This window comes from Bos grunniens, chromosome 19 (assembly GCF_055505025.1).
Source record: "Bos grunniens cultivar Pamir isolate PY7600 chromosome 19, Bosgru_T2T1.0, whole genome shotgun sequence".
Classification (NCBI taxonomy): domain Eukaryota; kingdom Metazoa; phylum Chordata; class Mammalia; order Artiodactyla; family Bovidae; genus Bos; species Bos grunniens.
This window is the reverse complement of record NC_141183.1, coordinates 18,673,629-18,692,987: the sequence shown is the minus strand read 5'-3', so window position 1 is coordinate 18,692,987 and position 19,359 is coordinate 18,673,629. Positions and strand designations below refer to the sequence as shown.

The 19,359-nt window shown below is 54.5% G+C and overlaps 1 protein-coding gene across 6 annotated transcripts in view; it reads right to left on the bottom strand.

Annotated features, from left to right (window-relative positions):
• Window positions 1–1,518: 1,518 nt before the first annotated feature.
• Window positions 1,519–19,359, bottom strand: part of DCAKD (dephospho-CoA kinase domain containing) — a 28,086-nt gene continuing 10,245 nt past the window's right edge. For 4 of the 6 annotated variants that reach the window (XM_086357283.1, XM_086357284.1, XM_086357285.1 and 1 more), the window contains 4 exons: window positions 11,169–11,386; window positions 10,321–10,524; window positions 6,016–6,103; window positions 1,519–2,773 (listed from right to left, as the gene is read on the bottom strand). In XM_086357283.1, coding sequence (XP_086213409.1) covers window positions 2,482–2,773; window positions 6,016–6,103; window positions 10,321–10,524; window positions 11,169–11,280 — 696 coding nt within the window. In that variant the 5' untranslated portion in view covers window positions 11,281–11,386 and the 3' untranslated portion in view covers window positions 1,519–2,481. Of the gene's footprint in view, window positions 2,774–5,961; window positions 6,104–10,320; window positions 10,525–11,168; window positions 11,387–19,359 lie in introns of all 6 variants that reach the window. The other 2 variants (XR_015147524.1, XR_015147523.1) reach the window with 1 other exon arrangement.

The window sequence follows — 19,359 nt, the reverse complement described above, 5'->3', positions numbered from 1 at the left end:
TCCGCGCCGGGGTGGTGAGGCCGGAAGTGGGTTAAAGGAGAGCAGCAGGGTCCGAGCGTGCGGCTGGAGGGTGGGAGACTGGTCACCCTGTCACAGGGATGGAATGGGGACACGTCCCTCCGCCCCGCGGGGCCCGGGTCTCGCAGCTCCAGCAAATAGGACGCGGCGAGCCGCACGCCTTGTTAATTAGCGCCCCGGGCCCGGCCGCGCGCCCGCGCCTCCGCCGCTGCCAGGGAATCTGACGCCGGCCGCGGCCCCGGAGAAGACGGGAACGCCACCGGGAGAAAGTTAGTGATCGCTTGGCTGGCGCCGGTCGCCGAAGCCCGACCCCAATCAGGGCGGGTGCTGCCACCTGCCGGCCGGAGCGGAGGGTGCCGCCGGGTCGCGGGACCAGGGCTTGCGGGGTCGGGGAACAAGCTCTTGCTTTATCCAAGGGGCTCCGGAGCGACCGAGACACGCAGTGATGCCCCAGAGGAAGTAGTATTCCTGTAAGGCACCTTGGGCCACCAAGCATGGGAAGAGGCCGGGATGGCGTTTTCTCCACACCTTCCAGACTGGCCATCCTTTGACATTCTTGCATCCAATTTGGTATACTGGGGCAGGGAAGAAAATAACTCGAGCTTTACTGTTTGCAAAGGGTTTCCGTGGTCCTCCATTAGATTCTTTGATATAAACATCATGAAGACAGGAGGTCACACAGGTAGGAGACAGAGCCTAATGGGCCAGAGGAATCCCAGGTCTGCTCCCTCCCTGTAGGCCCTGGGACACAGCGGGCAGTCTTCTGAACCTTGGCTCTGACCCAAACCAGATCATCCCTCTGGGCGGAGAATCAGAATAATCACTGTTACCTCTGGGTGTCACAATGCAGTGGTGTCAGTATGTCACACGTCTTCACAAGGAGCCATCTTCTCCATGACTGGGGTAATGGTGCTGGGAGAGGTCCATACCCTTCCCTCCTTTCCCCCCTTTCTGGGTCTCAAACCGCAGAAGCAGCCGCCACCCTCTGCCGTTCTCATCCAGCCCTGGACCCACTCTGCAGCCTCCTTGACCAGCTTCGGCCCCTCCTGGGTTTGCAGTGAGTTAATGAGCTGGTCTCTAAAGTATGAGCAGCTCGGGGAAAGGGGGCACTGAATATGGCCACCACAGCAGTCTCATTTGTCACACTCATTTCTGGCTTTAATAGGCTGCTGGCCGCAGGATCAACACATCAGCAGGTCTGCTGGCTCTGGCAAGAGGAAGCTGATGTCCACACTGGTCTAATTGGGTTGGGGAAGGAAGATGGAGTACGTGGATGTGAGGCTGCCCCAGCACCTCCACTCCTCTCACACAGGTACGTTAGGACCTGGCTGAATCCTCCTGGATGAAGTCAAGAGGGCGACTGTACCTTCTAGGGCTGGGGGAGTGAGGGGCCCAGGTCTTAGTGTGGGAGGAGGCCATGCTTAAGCCCAAATGGTATGAGTGGAGTCTGGGAATCTCAGTTGGTCAGTGATGCTGGAGGTACAGTGGCAGCATGGGGCATTTCAGATCAACACACTTTATTCAGCACCAGTGGCAACTCAGGCTCTGCACCAGGAACAGAGATGAATAAGACACAGTTCCTGCCCGCAAAGGGCTTACAGTCTAGGAGAGACCAACCAGCTTTTAGTTGATTATTATACTGTGGATTCAGGTAAAACATGGTAGTGGTGGCAGGGTGGTGACCCAGAGCACCTAATCCCTCCTGGAGCTTCAGGTGGTGCCTGAGCTAGAAGGTACCCAGTTGGGGGGTGGGGGGAGGGTTATTTTAGATTGGGGAGCAGCAAGGCAAAGGCACAGAGGCAAGAAAAATCCAGGTGCATGTGGACCACCAAGAGCTCAGGGAGGCAGAGTGGTAGGGGGCAGGGAGTGGGGTGCTGGGGAAATACCACGGGGGGCAGTGGGTCATCTCAGAAGAGGCCTGGCCTCTGCCCGGATATAGCATTGCCCATAAGTGAATCCTTACTGTATCCTGGCTGAGGGCTTCAGTCTACGAGGGAATCCTGCTTGAAGGGGGCAGCCTTTGGTCCAAACTGATTCCCCGATGTCCACTAAGAGGACATTTTGGCCATGATGGCGCATGTGCTTGGAGACGGTTCAGGCCCAGGGACCCTCCCAGCTTTAAACACTGGTGACAGCCCCTGAGAGCGCTACCCCCCCCCCAAGAAATTAACAATAGTCTCTCAGTGTTACTGTCACAGCCTCTCATGGACACTATTCTGTGGGGGGTTCCATAGGGAGGGGCTCTGGGGAAGGTGGAAAGGAGCATCTGCTGACAGAGGGCTGTTTCCCTGCCTCGGAGCGCATGCCGTATGTGCCCAGAGGAAAGGAAGGCCCAGGGCAGGGCTCCAGCCCGGATCCAGAGTGCGTGTGTTGAGGAGTTGGGAGGAAACCCGATGCATTTGTTACCTGGTTTCAGCCTCTGAGGAGATTGAGACCCAGCAGTTCCTGCCTTGGAGGGTCCAGCTAGGGGGAAGGCAGGAGGTAGTGGGTGAGCAGGTAGAACAGACCGACAATGCCAGCCAGCCCCGTGAGGACCCCGAGCCGCAGTGGCAGGTACTCCAGGGAGTGCTCCAGCTCCGCGTGCAGGAGGACCACCTGGCGTTTGGTGACGCTCCACTCGCCCGAGTTGTCTAGAACGTGGCGGGCCATGCGGGCCTTGTCCTTCAGGGGCAGCTGGGCCTTGATCCGGGCCTCCGCGTCCTCACGGCTCAGGTTGTTCCGCCGCATCAGCCGGGCCAGCTGCGTGTCTCGGTCACTATGGACCAGGCAGAAGGGCTGCTCAGGCACTGCAGGCTCTGGACTTCCTCCTCCCTTGTTACAGGGGTGGGCAGCCCTGGAAGCTCGGGCTTCCCCCCACCTCACCCCACTTTTCATGAGCACCCTAGCACCGCTGTGGGCTACCTAAGCCCCTTAGTATAAATGGGGAGGGGAAAGAGGGGCAGCAGCTGTTTTCTGCCATCTAGGGTCTCTCTGCTTGGCTACCAGGCCTGAGATTCCTTGGTTTTAAGATGGGAGGATTTGGTCACCTGGAATCAGCGACATCCTGCATCCTTGGATGGATGACCTTTACTGAAAGGCCTGGGTCTGCAAGCTAAATGTGTCCTGCAGTTCCCCTGGGGACCAGGGCCTGCGGCATAAAAATCAGCTTCCTGGGCTTCCACAAAGAGCCCTCTCCTCTTCTCCCCACACCCACCCCGGCACATTCAGAGCACAAGGACTGTGCTGAGACGGTGGCCGCTGGGCTGGAGGGCATGGAAGAAGAGAGATGCCCCAACATACTTCCAACAGGAGCAAGGACTTGAGAACTGGATCCCCTTAGCCCTTGGGACAGGACTGAGCACTGCACAGTAGGCCAAGCAGCACCCAGTCTCCCAGTTCCAGAGAAAATACAAAGAATGCCTCTCTTGCCCGCTCTGATGTTACTGCCTGGTCCTTCCTCAGCAAGCTCCCTGTCCTGCTTTGGCTACACAGGCACCGTCCAGCTGTCCTCTGGAGCAAGGTCATCTCTACCAGCCCCCTAGCTCTCTGACTGCCTAAGCCCCTAGATGGGAACAAGGGGGTAAAAGGCTGCAGCAGCTGTTTTCTGCCGTCTGGGGGTATCTCTGCTTTGCCACTGGGCCAGAGTTTTTCCAGTTATAGGATGGGAAGATCTGATGACTACAATTTAGTCCCTTTAGTCTACTTGTGGCCTAGACCTGAGGACCTCCTGGGATGTCAAGACAGAAAGGACAGATATAACCTGAACACTAGCCAATTCCAAAGTCACTGAGGACCGAACGTGACAGAAAGTCATTTCTGGCTGACCAATCAAGGAAGACCTTGTATAAAGATGGCGTTTGTACTGGCCTTGAAAAGTTGGTAGGACTTCTGACTTCCTTTGTTAGGAGGATAGCATGCTGTCAAGGTCATGGGGCCAGTTCCCACCAGGCTGAGAACAAGGACTATATGCAATCCTTGTCAGGGACTCTGCAGATCTGTGGCTGGGAAAGTCTGGCTGAGAGAATGGAGACGGCTTGGGGCCACAAGTGAGCATTCATCCTTTAGAGGGTGAGGCTGAGACCAGTGGGCCTCCCGGGATGTGAAGGCAGAACTCGCCGACGGCCCTGCCTGGAGCTCAGCAGGAGTCCCATGTGGTTAGTTTAAGGACTGATGTTGTTTGGGGTAAGTGAATTTTTGCCCAAACATTTACCCAACAATTGGCAAGCTCCTCAAAAAAGTGAATAATCACATTTTGGTATAATCACACTTTGGTAAATCCCCCATATTAGCTCAAATGCCCAAGGGGTAGTTTGCCAGTTAAAGGAGTCCATGTGGGGATGGACTTATTTTTGTTGAGTGTAGATTCCTTTTATGAAAGACAGATAATCTTTCATTTATCTCCTGGATACTCTCAAGAGTCATACAACCACATATGATAACAGCGGGGGATGTATGGTACCTGGGACGCTGGGAAGGCTCTGGCCAGTGAGTGGGGCTGGAGGATCTCCTGGGAAGCTGGCAAATCCACAAAGCCCCATCTATCTGCCAGGAGCCACAGCTGTCTCTTGGCAAAAGGAAAGCATGGGAGGAGGAAGGTGGGAAACGCAGGCCTGAGTCACCTGGTGACTGCAGATGCAGCCAGGTCCTAATTTGTTTACTCAGGACAAAGAACCTGCCTGCAAAGCAGGAGACCTGGGTTCAATCCCTGAGTCGGGAATATCCCCTGGAAGAGGGAATGGAAACCCACTCCAGGATTCTTGCCTGTAAAATTCCATGGACAGAGGAGCCTGGCAGGGTACAGTCCATGGAATCAGTCAGACACGACTGAGCGACTAACACTTTCACTTAAACATGATACTCCGAGGTGGGTTTTTTTTTTTTTTTTTCTGATCCCTTGGTACAAAGTTTGGAATTATATTAAAACTTCAAGGCAAAGAGAACTGTTTTCATGGAGTCTGCTTGGCCTCAGTTGACAGTCTTTCCCAAACAGGGAACAAAGAAGCCAGAGAGGCTACAGGTTTACACGGGTAGACACAGGCCAGCGAGGGAGAGACGAGGAGGCCTGAGTCCCTGCTCCAGCGGGGGAGAGAAGAGGAGGCCTGAGTCCCTGCTCCAGGCTCAGTAGATTCAGGCTGCCTTTAAATGACAGCCCAGGGCTAGGAGCTGGGAGGGCAAGTGATGCTGGGGGCGCTGAGCACTCCAGGCCCTGCCTCCGGTGTTCCAGGAGCCTCCCCTGCATTAGTCTCTTGAGAAACACCCTGTGCCCAAAATACCTGCAGAGCCAAGGGCCCACCTCTGTGTCTGCTGTATCTGTGGGTGGCATCCCGGAAGTTTCTGGAAGGCAGAGACACCCTGAAGCCTCATCTACACTCACACCCCACTGGGACTATGACTCATTTTCTCTGACAGTTTGATCCTCTTGTTTGCCAAACCTGGATGCCGGTCTGCTCCACATCCTGAGGGATTCTGAGAACAAAGCACCTTCTTTAGCTGAGTTCTGACAGCTCCCTCTCTGCAACTTTCAGTTCATACATATTGCCAGTGGGTGACCCTAGACAAATTCTGTAACTCCTGCCTTGAGTTTCCCATACCCAAGAAATATCAACTCCTGTCCTGACTACCTTATGTTGAGAGGTAAATTGATGTGGGAGCTGTCTGGAAAGTTGAGAAGCGTTACAGGAGGGAAAAGGAAACCACTGAATAAGAACATGGTCCCCCAGGGCAGGGCCCAGCATCTGGGCTGAAATGCCTCCAAGAACCAGCAGGGGGAGCCCTTCCCAAGCACTAGAGAGACACCTGGGGGCCATCACTTCCCCCATCCACCCCAGGCATATCTGGGCCTGGCTCTATAGAGGTCAGTTTCTACAGGCTCAGGGCACTGCTACCCAAACCCCCTGGGCCTCCTGGTCACCACGTGGGGAAAGGGTAAAATGCGATGGGCCGTTTCACAGGTACGCGCCTTACCCGGGGGGTGCTCCTTTCCAGCCTCGGTGGGGCCAGGCCATGCCACACACTCACCAGTATACCACCACGGTGTGCTTCATGTACTTGAGCAGTTTCTTGGTCTCAAAAAGCAGGGGGATGTCCAGAATCACGTAGCGGTATCCTGGGGAGAGGCCAGGAAATGCACAAACTCAATTCTATAAGCACACACAGGACTACATGCTCAGTGTGGGAATGAGCCAAAACCACTGTCCCCCACCATCAGGAGCTCCCCAGCAGAGTGGGGAGACCTTCTAAGGAAAGGCATAACCTGAATGCTCCTGCTAAGTCGTTTCAGTCGTGTCTGACTCTGTGCAACCCCATAGACAGCAGCCCACCAGGCTCCCCCGTCCCTGGGATTCTCCACGCAAGAATACTGGAGTGGGTTGCCATTTCCTTCTCCAATAACCTGAATGCTAGCTGGTTCCAATGCCACTCAGGACAAAATGTTGCAGAAAGTCATTTTGGGGTGGATGATCCAGGAAGACCTTATAGAAAGGATGGCATTTGTAGTGGCCTTGAAAAGCAGGTAGGACCTCTGAGATTTGAAAATGAGGTGGGCAGAGGTGAGGGTTCCAGGAATGGGAGCGGCTCTGGCTGAAGTGGAGGCCTGGAGCAGAATGAGGCGAGGCTGACAAAGCGGACACAAAGGGTTGAGTCCCCTGATCTGAAACCCAAAGAGTTGCCATTTCTGAACAGGGGAGATGACACAGCCGAATTATAGGAGACTGGAGAGAGTTTCTGGGAGTAGCTGGGTCCTTTCTGCCCTATTTCACCCACCTTTCCTCAAAAAAAGAGGAAAAGGGGCTTCCCTGGTGGCTCAGTGGTAAAGAACCCGCCTGCCAATGCAGGGGACATGGGCTTGATTCCTGGTCCCAGAAGATCCCACTTGCCAAGGGGCAACTAAGCCAGTATGCCACGACTACTGACCGCAGGCTCTGGAATGTAAGAGCTACAACTACTGAAGCCCGCGCACCCTAGAGGCTGTGCTCTCCAGCAAGAGAAGCCACCACAGTGGGAAGCCTGAACACCGCAACTAGAGAGTAACCCCCACTTGCCACAACTAGAGAAAGCCCAGTGCAAGCAGCAACGAAGACCCAGCACAGCCAAAAATAAATTAATTAAATTAAAAAAAGAGGTTCTCCACCCAGGAGACAGGTCCAAGCCTGGCTCCCTGCTGAAAAGTCCTGCGACGCTATCTATAGATTCTCCCCCAAAAACTCATACGTGGGCAGCAGGAGCCGCCCCAAAGGAAAGAGGCTGCTTCGTGGCATCAGAGGTAGAGCTCCAGCCAGGGAGTACATGTACTGGTCTGGAGGTGGTGGGGTGGTTATGACTAATACTATAGAACCAACTCCCGCAGGGTAAAAGACGCTGTCTAGCCCGCCTACTATTGCGTTGGCCAAAAGGTTCGTTCGGGTTTTCCTGCAACATCCGATGAAAAAGCCTGAATGAACTTTCTGGCCAACCCAATACAAGCCAAGGCCAGTCAAGGGGGCGGCACCCTCACCCATTGAGCAGACACGTCCCTGAGCTTCTCACCCAGAAACGCTTTGGGCTCCTAGTTCTCGACACCAGTGACCACTGTATAAGTGTCAACAAGCTGGCATGGGTCCAGGAGCAGTGAGAAAGGGCTGGGCGCTGGCTCTGGCCCAGAGACGCCTGCCTGGCTTGGACGATGCCCCACTGCGAACACTTCCAACCACACGTGGTACCATCCCAGGGGCGTCACAGGGCAGCTGTGCTCCAGGTGGTACAGGGGACGCGGTGACCCAAGCCTCTGGGTTTCCTGTTCCTCAGGGCTCGATGCTCAGGAAGCCCAAGAGACGCCTTCAGGTAAAGCCAGGGTTGAGGGAACGGGCTTTGGGACGTGCCTTGGTGTGCGGCCCCTGCTGTCTCACTTCGGCCTCATTACCAAGCCTCGCCTATGTCGGTGGTTGAAAGGATGACCCACCTCACAGGAAGATGGTTAAGGACTACGAGAGCAAAAGTCTGTAAACCACTCAGCTCCCCGTCACCCAGACCCTCACTTGAGGCTCCACAGATGACGGTTGCTATTACTACCATTACCAGTGCTCCTGGAGGAAGGAGGCCGGCAGCGCGGGCTCCCCGCTCCTCCCCAGCCCAGAGCAGGAGCCGAGTCCAGATCCTCCCGGGCCTTTTATCTCCCTTTTCTGCTCCACTCCCATCCCTTTCTCTCCCGTCACTGTCCTTTCTCCTCGGCCCCTCTCGGGAGCTTGCGGCCAGCTCTTTGGTTCGCTGGCAAAGGGCTATTCAGCTGTCACATCGCTCCTGCTTGATAAGCTCTGCAAACCATCCTGACTCTATTAAGACATCCGTCTGCCTACGCGGAGACCTCCCAACAGCTGGTGATCTTATCTGACGTTTGATTATACCAACTCTGACAGTTGTATTTGTTATACTCATCAGGGGAAAACTGGGACTGAGGAAGCCACAGCTGTCATCCCCATTTTTCACCTTATCGAGCTGAAAAGAGCTTCCTGGCTTTTATTTAAGTGGTGGTGGTTGGGGAGAGGGGAGGCTGGGTAGATGACACAGTGGGAGAACTTTGGAGCAGGTGACATTATCTGATGTGTAATTTTATGAGGGGAGAGCTGCTGCCACCCTGAAGCCCTGAAGACATACATACTCACGCCTGGCCTGGGAGAGATCTCGAAAGGGCAGGAATGAAAGGCAGAAGGCCCCACTCCCGGTTGAGGGACGGGCAGGGCGGTGGGGGGGGGAGCAGTGCAGGGGAGGACAGAAGGGGTCCTGGCACAGACACAAGAGGCAGGACAAAGGCAGCAAGAGTCCAGAGACTCTCCTTGAGGGAGACGGTGGGGAAAGAGGCCTGCAACAAGGAGATGGGGAGCAAAAGCTGGTCTGGCAGGGAGGACATCCAGACCAGTTCCTGCCCGGCCAGGGCTCAGGGGCAGGGAAGGGAGTATCAATGTCCAGGCTGTCTGTCAATTCATCCCTTTCCTTCTGTAGGGAGGTACTGGCCAGGGCGGTGGGGTCAGGGGGGAAGGTCCCCACTCTGTACATGAGAACCTGATGCATGAGAGAATTTGGCCATGATCACAGTGCAAAAGCCTGGAAAAAAACACGAAGGCTCCTCATAGCCTCCAGGAAGCAAAGTCTCAGCCTCGTGACTGGTGACTGACGGCAGACAAGCAGGCAGGCCTTCAACTCAGAGCCTGGGCTGGAGGCTCCAAGTCCCAGAGGCTGGCAGGCAGCTCTGCAGGGCCCTGGGCCAGCCTGTCGCCTGATCCCAAGCCAGGTTCTGGGCTCTCCCCCTTCTCCCGGGGGCTGACCCCATCCTGGACAGTAATGATCAGGCCACCCCTACCCCATGCCGCCCTGAAGAACAGTGCTTGGAATGCAGTGTATGGCTTGGGAAAAAGGCTGCCACAGACCCTGCTTTACAAATATGCTCCCCTCCTTTAGACCTGCCTCATCACTTGTCTGGCCCCGCACATGCCCGGCTAGCTCTCTCCACTGAGGCCCAGCCCTGAAGGATTATCCTCCACTGGAATTCACCCCTGCCAGCCCTGGCCATGCTGGAGCCTCCTACCTTCCACCCTGCAAACTTACTCCCCCAGGCAGCTCAACCAGCACCAACTCTGACCACGGTTTACATTTGCTTGGTGACCCACAGTCATGGTGTGGACTCTTAGTCCCTAAGAACTTTCGAGATGGTATTATTAGCTTCACTTTGCGGAGGAGGAAACAGGCAGAGGGGTGGGCTCACTCTGACAGTCATGCAGCTGGAAACCATGAGGGCTGGGACTTAAACTCTGGTCTTACGACTACATTATTCGTCAAGTATTATATTCCCTGAAGCTTCCCTGGTGGCTCCTCGGGAAAGAATCCACCTGCAGTGTAGGAGATGCTGGTTTGATCCCTTTGTCAGGAAGATCCCCTGGAGAAGGAAATGGCAACCTGCTCCAGCATTCTTGCCTACAGGTTTCCATGGACAGAGGAGCCTTGTGGGCTACAATCCATGGGGTCACAAGAGTCACACAAGACTTAGCAACTAAACCACGACAACAACATCATTATTACTCCCACCCCTATGAGAAAAATCAGCTTCCTGGAGTTCAGGGCTCAAAAGCCTCAAGCACCTCTTCTCGTTAAACTGTCCACTCCCTTAAGAGTTGAGGAACATCACTTCATCTTTCTGGGGCTGGTACCCGGCTACACAGGGGATGCCAATGAGCAGAGTGAATTTGACAGCCTGCATGAAAACTGGTTCCTCCCTCCATGGACAATCTCTGCACAGAAGGGTTTGAGCCTGGAGGAACCGGCTCTGCCCTGCCTGGTCCCAGGTCCAGGACTTACCCCGAAGGAAGTACTTGAAGGTCTCTTTCATCATTTCCTTGCAGATCTCAGGATGGGTGATGCTGTTGAGCAGGTGCCGCCGGTCGGGCTGGTTAAAGATCAGGTCGCCCAGGACCTTGCGATCGATGTCGCCGTTCTCCAGCAGGACCTCGGTGCCAAAGGCCTCCACGATGCGCCGGTGGGCCGGGTATCCCGGCTGGACAACTGGGGCAGGAAGAGGAACCTGGGTCATTCTCTGGAGCCTCCAGGCCAACAAGGACACTCCCAGGGGCTACAGGCAAAATGATGGGGCAACCCAGGGGTGCTTCTTTCAGCTGGAGCAAAGACAAAATGAGGGAGACTTCCTTGATGGTCCAGTGGTTGAGATCCACCTGCCAATGCAGGGGACGTGGGTTCGATCCTTGGTTCGGGAAGATCCCATGTGCTGAGGGAGCCACTAAGCCCACATGCCGTAACTACTGAGCCCGTGTGTCTAGAGTCTGTGCTCCACAACAAGAGAAGCACCACACTCAGAAGCCTGTGCACCGCAACCAGAAAGCAGCCTTCTTTCGCTGCAACTAGAGAAAAGCCTGTGCAGCAATGAAGACCAAGTGTAGCCAGAAATAAATAAGTAATGTTTTAAAAATCAGAGGAGGGAAAGCAGTTAGGGAGGGGACCAGAGTACACAGAATCCCTCGTGTTGGTCATGGGGTGAGGGGAGGGGGAGGGAAGAGTGAGCAGAAGAGGGGGGGCCACAGGGGCTGGGAGCAGGAGGCCAGGCTGATGGGAAAGGCCTGTGAAAAGGTGAGGCCTGATGGAAGGAAGGAAGCAGAGAGGAGCTGCAAGGTACAGCTGTGCCCACAACTCACTGTGCCGGGCAATGATATCCACATCGATCACCGCACAACCCAGCTGCTGGAACACCTGGATCACTGAGCTCTTGCCTGAAGCGATGCCCCCTGTCAGGCCCACCAGGAACATCTTCCCAGGAAGGAGGGAGGTCGGTGAGACCAAGAACCAGGAGTCTGGAGTCACAGGGGCCAAGCTCCCCAGTGGTGAGGGTCCTCCACAGGAACGCCGGAAGGACCTGCCCATGGGACAGAGCAGGCCTGGTCAGTGTGGGGCCAAGAGGCTGAGGGAAGGTGAAGCAAAGGCAGGCAAAGCAAGGCAGACACAGCCTGGCCAGGCAGTGCCACGGCTTGAGCTTCAGGGGCTCTGGATCCACCTGAGACAGAAAACTCTTTACCGGGAGGCCTCCGGTATTTTAAAAACATTCACAAAGAAGGCAAACTAACACTATGTAAATTTAGCCATCAAAACGCTGAGCAGGAAGAGCAAGGTCAAGTGCTGTTAAGCAGACAGAGCTTTCTGGAGGCGGCGATACCCCACTGAGGGCAAACTTCCCACAGGAAGGGGACAGCTGTCCCTCTGGGGTGAACCCCAGCCTCCGCTTCCTCGTCTGGACAAGAGGCTCACAAGAGGAAACGGCCTGCCCGTGTGCCCTAGCGCTAGAACTGGGACAGCCTGGGCAGCTGGTCGGAACTGAGAGGAATAATCCCAACTCCTCATCGAAGAAGTGACCGAGGTAAGGAGCCCAGCCGCAGGCAGGCTGGGTGGCCACTTAGCCCAAAGTTTGGAGAAGGATGGAGCATGCCAAGAATAATGAGGAAAGGATGACAGGCTTGGCAGGGAGACAGCCTTAAACCTGGCGTCGCGACTTGCGGCTTCAGACCGAGAAGTTGCAATACAGCCCAGAGGCTAGAAGCATGTATCCCTTCAAATTCAGCTCCTCCACTTACATGCCATGCAATCCAGGGCAAGTCACTTGCCTCTGGGAACCTGAGTTTTCTCATCCATAAAATGGGGTAAAATGGGGACGACAGAACCTGCCTCCTAAGGCCGTTGTGCAGAAACTCTGCAGACTGACTGAGAAAATGCATCTGTAGCCCTTAGCGCACTACCACTCACATGGTAAATAACCAGGAATGGAGGTGAGGGTGCTGGTGCAGGGTGGACGCTGGGGGTTATGCTCTTGTGGCAAGGCACGGAAAGGAAAAAAGACTTTCATGAAATTAGGTCTCCATTCCTGCAACTGCAGACTCTCACCATAGATTTTAAGCTATGTTGCATTTTCAGTAAACATGGTTACCATGTCCTGGACTTTGATCCCAAGCTGGGAGAAATTAGATCAAAGGCCAGGTCTCTCTCATCCTTCCTTCAGAAGTGTCAAAGGAAGCATTTCCAGGACCTTGAAATCTGTCACAGGACTTTTTTTTTTTTTTGGTTAAACAGCAGACTTACTGTCCTGATTACACTTTGCTTGAGCTTATATTCCAGTAGTCATGTACGAATGTGAGAGTTGGACCATAAAGAAGGCTGAGTGCCAAAGAATTGATGCTTTCAAACTGTGGTGCTAGAGAAGACTCTTGTGAGTCCCTTGGACAGCAAGGAGATCAAACCAGTCAATCCTAAAGGAAATCAACCCTAAAATACTCATTGGAAGGACTGATGCTAAAGTTGAAGCTCCAATACTTTGGCCACCCGACACGAACAGCTAACTCACTGGAACAGACCCTGATGCTGGGAAGGACTGAGGGCAAAAGGAGAAGAGGGAGGCAGAGGATGAGATGGTTGGATGGCATCACTGATTCAGCAGACATGAACTTGGGCAAACTCCAGGATGGTGAGGGACAGGGAGACCTGGCGTGCTGCAGTCCAGGGGGTCACAAAGAGTCAGACACGACTGAGCTACTGAACAACAATACTGAAATGAGCCTGCCTCTCCTGAGGACACACCAGTGATGGGGAGGCAGCCGCTTGGATGTGGGCAGGCTGGCTGGGTGGCTCGGGGTGACACCAACCTAGAAGCTGAAATCTGCCCGGGCTCATTCTCATTCAGGGAAGCCTGGGATGGAGACAGGAAAATATCCACCAGTCACCATCCAAACGTAGTTCTGACTAAATTATTAAACCGTTTACAAAGACTGCTCCTCAATCTCTGAGACTGGAGTTGCCCTCAGGTAGGTTTCCCCACAGCTTACAAAAGAGGAGTTAAGGGTTCAGCTGTGAAAGAATTTGTTTTTGGTCCACTCAGCTGATGCTTTGAAATGGAACACCCAACAGCGGCATTCTTCATCCCAATGGTCTCCTATTGTCCCTAAAGCCCTGGGTCTGCTCTTCTGCTGAAGACACACCTGGAGGCACAGAGTGGGGCCGGAGAACTGGCCTCAGCTGAAGGAAAGGACGGGGCCTGCTTCTCCGCAGGGGCCTGACACCTCATCAGTGAGAGCAAGCCGCTGCCACCTGGTCAACCGAGTGTTCTGAGTTGGGTAAGGGAGCCTGGAAGACCACGTGGCTGAGCAGACCTCACCTCCTGCCTGCACACAGGACAGGACCCTTCTGGAGACCTACTGCACCAGGTCTCAGGGGAGAGGGGTGGAGGCACCCAGGGAGTTCTGCTGTGTCCCAGGGCTTGGGACGGGCTATTTGTTTATGATGGTATAGACTGAGAACCAGAGAAGAGGGGACTTGCCCAGGATCACAACTAAAAGCAGAGCCTGGATGGAAATCAGGGCTCCTAACTCTGTGTCCAGACCTCTGCCTTCATGTACTCAGAGAATGGGAAATTAACTTACATTTAAATTCAGACGAAATAAGGAGGGTGCGTCTGTCTACAGGGGCCGAAGAAAAATGATTTCTTAATGATCACACTGGTTTCCCTCTGCAGAACAGGGGGCCGAGTCTAAGGCATGACCACCAGGGCGCAGGCTCAGTGTCTGCCCCTGGCTCCTGGGGTAACCTAGTGAGGATCCCCCCTTCTTGGGGCCCTGGCTGACAATCTGTAGAAACAGACTCACAGTGGCTTGGCCTCCGCTGGGAGAGGCGAGGGGATGGAGGCGTGCATGCCCTGGGAGGCTGTGAGCCCCTGGCTTAAAGACAAATACCAGCTGTTCCAGTCCCATAAGCCCCTCCATAGCTTGCTCCCTCACAAACCGCTGACTGAGCCCCTCTGGGCTTTGCAGCAACCAAAGTGAAACCCAGGTCTTGCCCCTCAGGAAAGCTTGGTGAGACAGTAACAAATGAAACCAGCCAAGAAGAGAACACTGACAGGTGACAGAAAGCTGTCACATGGTACCCACCTTGGGGCTGGGGAGTGCCGTTCTGCCCCCAGGGGCCGCCCGGACCCTCAAGGCTCAGCAAGGAGGAAAGGTTTAGGTTCCAAGCTGCCTGGAAGTCAGGCCCCTGGTCCCACCCAGACCTCCCCCATAGCTCTGCCCCAGGCACCTACAGGAGCGGTGACTACCTCTGACATCCTCTTCTGGTGTGGCTCAAAATTCATCACTCTGTAGAATCCGCTCCAGTTCCCCTCACGGCACTGCCATCCTAAAGCTGGCTGTGATCTGAATCCCCTGTGAAACTTTAGAAAAAGTGTAGAAGAAACCCAGCGTCCACCCTAGGCCCCTCTCTCTGAATCTAGGGCGCAAACCCGCGTCCCAGCCAATCAGACACCAGAACCCCGGTAAAAATGGAAGGCCGTGGACTGGAGTTGAGAGGCCTGGTCCCAGCCTCTGCACTCTGCCAGAAAACTAGCTGTGATTTTGGGAAGCCTCCTCGGCAGCCTGGCCCAAGGGGGGAAGTGCTCCGAAGAGAGAAACAGCGGAGCTCCAAACACCTGGCCCCGTCTGCTCCTCTGTCTCCACACCTGTAAACATGGGGCTGGACTTCCAGCAGGAACAGCAGCAGCCCCGGGGTAGGCTGTGAGTCACGCTGGTGTGTCCTTCCTCCCCTCCTGTGGTCCAGCGAACTTCCCAGGGTGACCAAGGAATGACAGGCCCACTGGTGGCCGGCCGTCTCCCTCCTCAGCACCCAAAGCTGTTCAGAGCGTTGGCTGAGCTGGAGAAGGAAGGACAACACCAGGGCCCACAGCGACAAAGAGAAGCCAGTGAGTGGGAGCTGGATTCCAGAACTGATTCCGGGCCTGGGATCCCGGAGGGGGTGAGGGGAGCCACATCCAGTCTTTTCTTGTCCCTCTGTCTCCACATCAATGGGAGGCAGCAGGGAGTAAAGAAAGGGTAAGGACTGGGATTGGGGGAGGTCTTCAGCCCTGTTAGGTGACGACAGAATTCTGTTGTGCTCCACTACTGCTGGGCTCCTTGGTTTTAACCTCTTGGGCCCCCATGGTCTGGAGATGACAAAGAAAATACATTTGGGGAAGGTTGATCTCCCTTGGAATCTCCCCTGGCAGGGTTTCTTAGGGAACAATGAGTGGACTGCTTCACGGGCCTCCAGACGGCCCCGTGCCATCTGGGGAATTCTCAGTCCACCATGCCCACCCTGCTAACCTAAGCCACCGCACCCTAGACCCCTGCAGGAGCCCGTGACCTGGCAACCCCTCCCCCCAGTCCCTGCCTCACTTCTCTCAAGGCAGCCAGGCTCGTGGCTTAACGTGAACATCTGCTCCTGTCATTCCCGTCTAAAATCTTCGATGTATTTCTCCTCCTCCTCGACTTCGGAGGTCTCTGGGTCCTGTGATACCTCTCACTGTCCACCCCCGCTCCCATCCCCTCCGTCACTCCTCGTCCGCACCTGTGCTCGTCACATGTGCCTGCTGCCTGTCCCTGAACACGCAGGCTCTTTCCTACCTCGGAGCCTCCACGTCTGTGGTTCCCCTGTCCGCCACCCTCACCTCCTGGCTGACTCCTCAAGTCATCCCTTCAGCCAGTCAGGCACCAGGCACTGTTGAGAACAAGGGCGCCTGCCCCCACGGAGCTCACACTCCACTGAAGGAGGCAGTTGGGGAGATATAGAAACAGAAAGGTCACAATATGTGAAGCAGTGCTAAGTGGGGGAGGGGGTCAGGAAGGACGGGGGTCCTCGCTTTAACTGAGGGACCAGAGCGGTCACTCTGAGTCAGGACCTGACAGCAGCAGGGAGCAGGTCACCTCTTAGTACAGCCTCGTGCCCCTCTTAATCCACACTGGGCCCCTCACACCTCTCACCACTTCCTTTTCTCTTCTTCCCTTGTGCCCACCCGGCTTTGTACTTCTGTTTGCATGATGATGATTAGATAAAATAAGCTCCACAAGGCCACAAGCTGTGTCCAGCGCTTGGACCTTTTGTCCCTAGCATCTAGTCCAGGGTCCAGGGTCTGTCACTCACCAGGTGAGCGATATTGGTCACCTTATTTAACCTTCCTTTGAGTTATTTAACCCTCATCTGTAAAATGGAGCTAAGGAGCCCTACTCTTGGTTGCCATGAAAAGTAAATGAATTAATATATGTAAAGTGCTTAGAACAGTACTTAGCACCCACGGAGCTCTCAACCAAAGCTCCCTTTTCATTTGGATAGTGTTTGATGATCATCGTAGAATGAATAACAGAACAACTCCATGAGCAGGGAAGGGGACCGGAAATACTTGGGGTCACATTCTCCCTTCATCGGCACAGGGGAGGCTCCCAGCATGCTCCTCTATCCATGAGAACACACTGCTCACTGCTAGTAAATCCCTCCTGGAGAAAAGTGGAGACAAACAGAACCCCCGGCGGCTTCAAGCAGAGTAAGGGACTGATATGTGAATGGACACTCTCTGCTCCCTCAGGAGAGCTCAGGGCTTGGTTGGGAGCGAGTTCTCTTGTTCTGCGTCTCCCAAGCAACAGCCCCACACCTGCCGGCTGGGGCCAGGAGACTGCTCCCTCATTAACTTCCAGCCTCCTTCCTCCTCTGCAGCCTCTCAGGATTTCACCCTGGGCCGGCCTGACCGGCCACGAGTCTTTCCTTTGAATTACTTTCCAAAGCGGGTGTATCCACTTTGCTCCAATGATCAATATAATCATTCATGAAAACGAGTTGTTCCCTACCTTGGGACCCAATTACTTTCTTGTGGAACCAGAGGTTGCAAAAATATATTGTTTTCCAGTTAACTAGTAAGTGCTATTTTTATCTACGCTTCCCCTCCTGATCTTTCATTATCGGTGAGAGGCTGCTGTTTAAGCCTGAGTCCAAGTTCTCCTCATCCGCTGGACCCATATTACACCAGCACCTCCTCCTCCGGGTTGCCAGGAGCTGGAGGGAGTCCCCAGAGCAGGTGTGGCGCTCAGCCTGCCTCTCCCTCTGCCCTGCCACCACCAAGGGAAGGCAGGTCTTTCTTCTACAGCCCCCTCCAGGCACACACCACTGCTCCAGGGAGGTTTTATGGGTGGACAGGGAGGTTGTTGGAGAAGGCAATGGCACCCCACTCCAGTACTCTTGCCTGGAAAATCCCATAGATGGAGGAGCTGGGTAGGCTGCAGTCCATGGGGTCGCTAAGAGTCGCACACGGCTGAGCGACTTCCCTTTCATTTTTCACTTTCATGCATTGGAGAAGGAAATGGCAACCCACTCCAGTGTTCTTGCCTGAAGAATCCCAGGACGGCAGAGCCTGGTGGGCTGCCATCTGTGGGGTCACACAGAGTCGGATACGACTGAAGTGACTTAGCAGCAGCAGCCCCAGCAGGGAGGTTGTTTGGACTGGACAACTATGCTAGTGCCACACAGAAAAATGATCACAGGGAAGGCCAAACCCCAGGGGCTGTGAAGTCAAGGGCCTCGGCTGGGATGGCAGCCACGTGGCCTTGGGCAATATTCTCCAGCGCTGTGGGCTTCTGTGTCCTTACATATAAAATGGGATTAATAATGACTACTTGGGACTTTCCTGGTAGTCCAGCGGTTAAGACTCCAAGCTCCCAATGCAGGGGACCTGGGTTCAATCCCTGAGGGGGAGCTAGGATTCTGAATGCTGCATGGCCCAGTCAATAATAACTACGCACAGGGGTTTCATCAGGGCTGAATGAGGTACATATGCCACCATCGCCTCATCTTTCCTAACTCCACGTGTGACACGTCTGTGGTGGCGGTCTACTCCTTTCCCTGAAGGGCACCTCTGTCCTTTCAGCTGCTCAACCCCAAACCCTGAGCATCCTTCCAGTTCCTCTCTCACAATCTTCATCCAACCCACCTGCCCCCTGCCAGCTCTACCTCCCAGACACGCCTGGTTCCCCCCAGCCCCGCGTCTGGCTCCCAGGTCACTGCAGTGAGTGATCTGCTGCCGCCTTTGCGCCCTGACAGTCTGCTGGTCACACAGCAGCTAGTGTGATCCTAAGTCAGATCACATCACCTCTCCGTCTCAGAGTTCCTGTGTGTCTCCGGAGAGACTCAGCTCCAGCCTCTCTGGGCACCTCCTCCCACTCCTCCCATCAAATGAGACTCTCCAGTCATCTTGGCCCCTTGATACCCCTTGACTGTGTTGGGCACCTCCCACTTCGGGCCTGTGGACATGCTGGCTGTTCCTTCCACATGCAGGACCCTTTTCCCAAAGGTCACAAGACCCCTTTCCCCTTCTCTGTCCCACTGCTACCCAATTAGACTGTCCTGAATATATAAAGTAGCATCCCTCTGTTTCCCTCATGTTCCACTTTTCTTCACTGTGCTTATTATTATCACCCCTCAAATATGTCTACGTGATTATTTGATGTAATGTGCCTCTCCCCCTAGAATCCGAGCACTATTGTATTTAAGGTGCTTAAAACAGGGCCCAATAAGTAGAAGGGCCTCAAAAAGCATCTATTGAATACACAAAGTGTTAGTCGTTCAGTTTGCAACCGTACAGACTGTAGCCCTCCAGGCTCCTCTGGCCACGGAATTCTCCAGGCAAGAATATTGACGTGGGTAGCCATTCCCTTCTCCACAGGATTTTCTCGACCCAGGGATCGAACTCTGATCTCCTGCATTTTGGGTATTTTTTACCATCCGAGCCACCAGGGAAGCCCCTGAATACATGAAGCACACAGCTAAATGTCCAGCTCATGGGTAAGCAGGGTTAGAGTTAGTTGCTCATTCTGAGGCAGGAGGCAGATGCCCCTACCCCCACCCCCCAGGGTAAAAAAAAAATGGAGATTCATTCTCTATTGACCAAAAAACTCCAAGACGTTAATAGCAGGACAATTAAGGGAGGAGGCTGGACCCTGCAGAGACCACATATTTCTCATTCCTGAAGTCAGGAGACCTCCCTGAACACACGTGGGC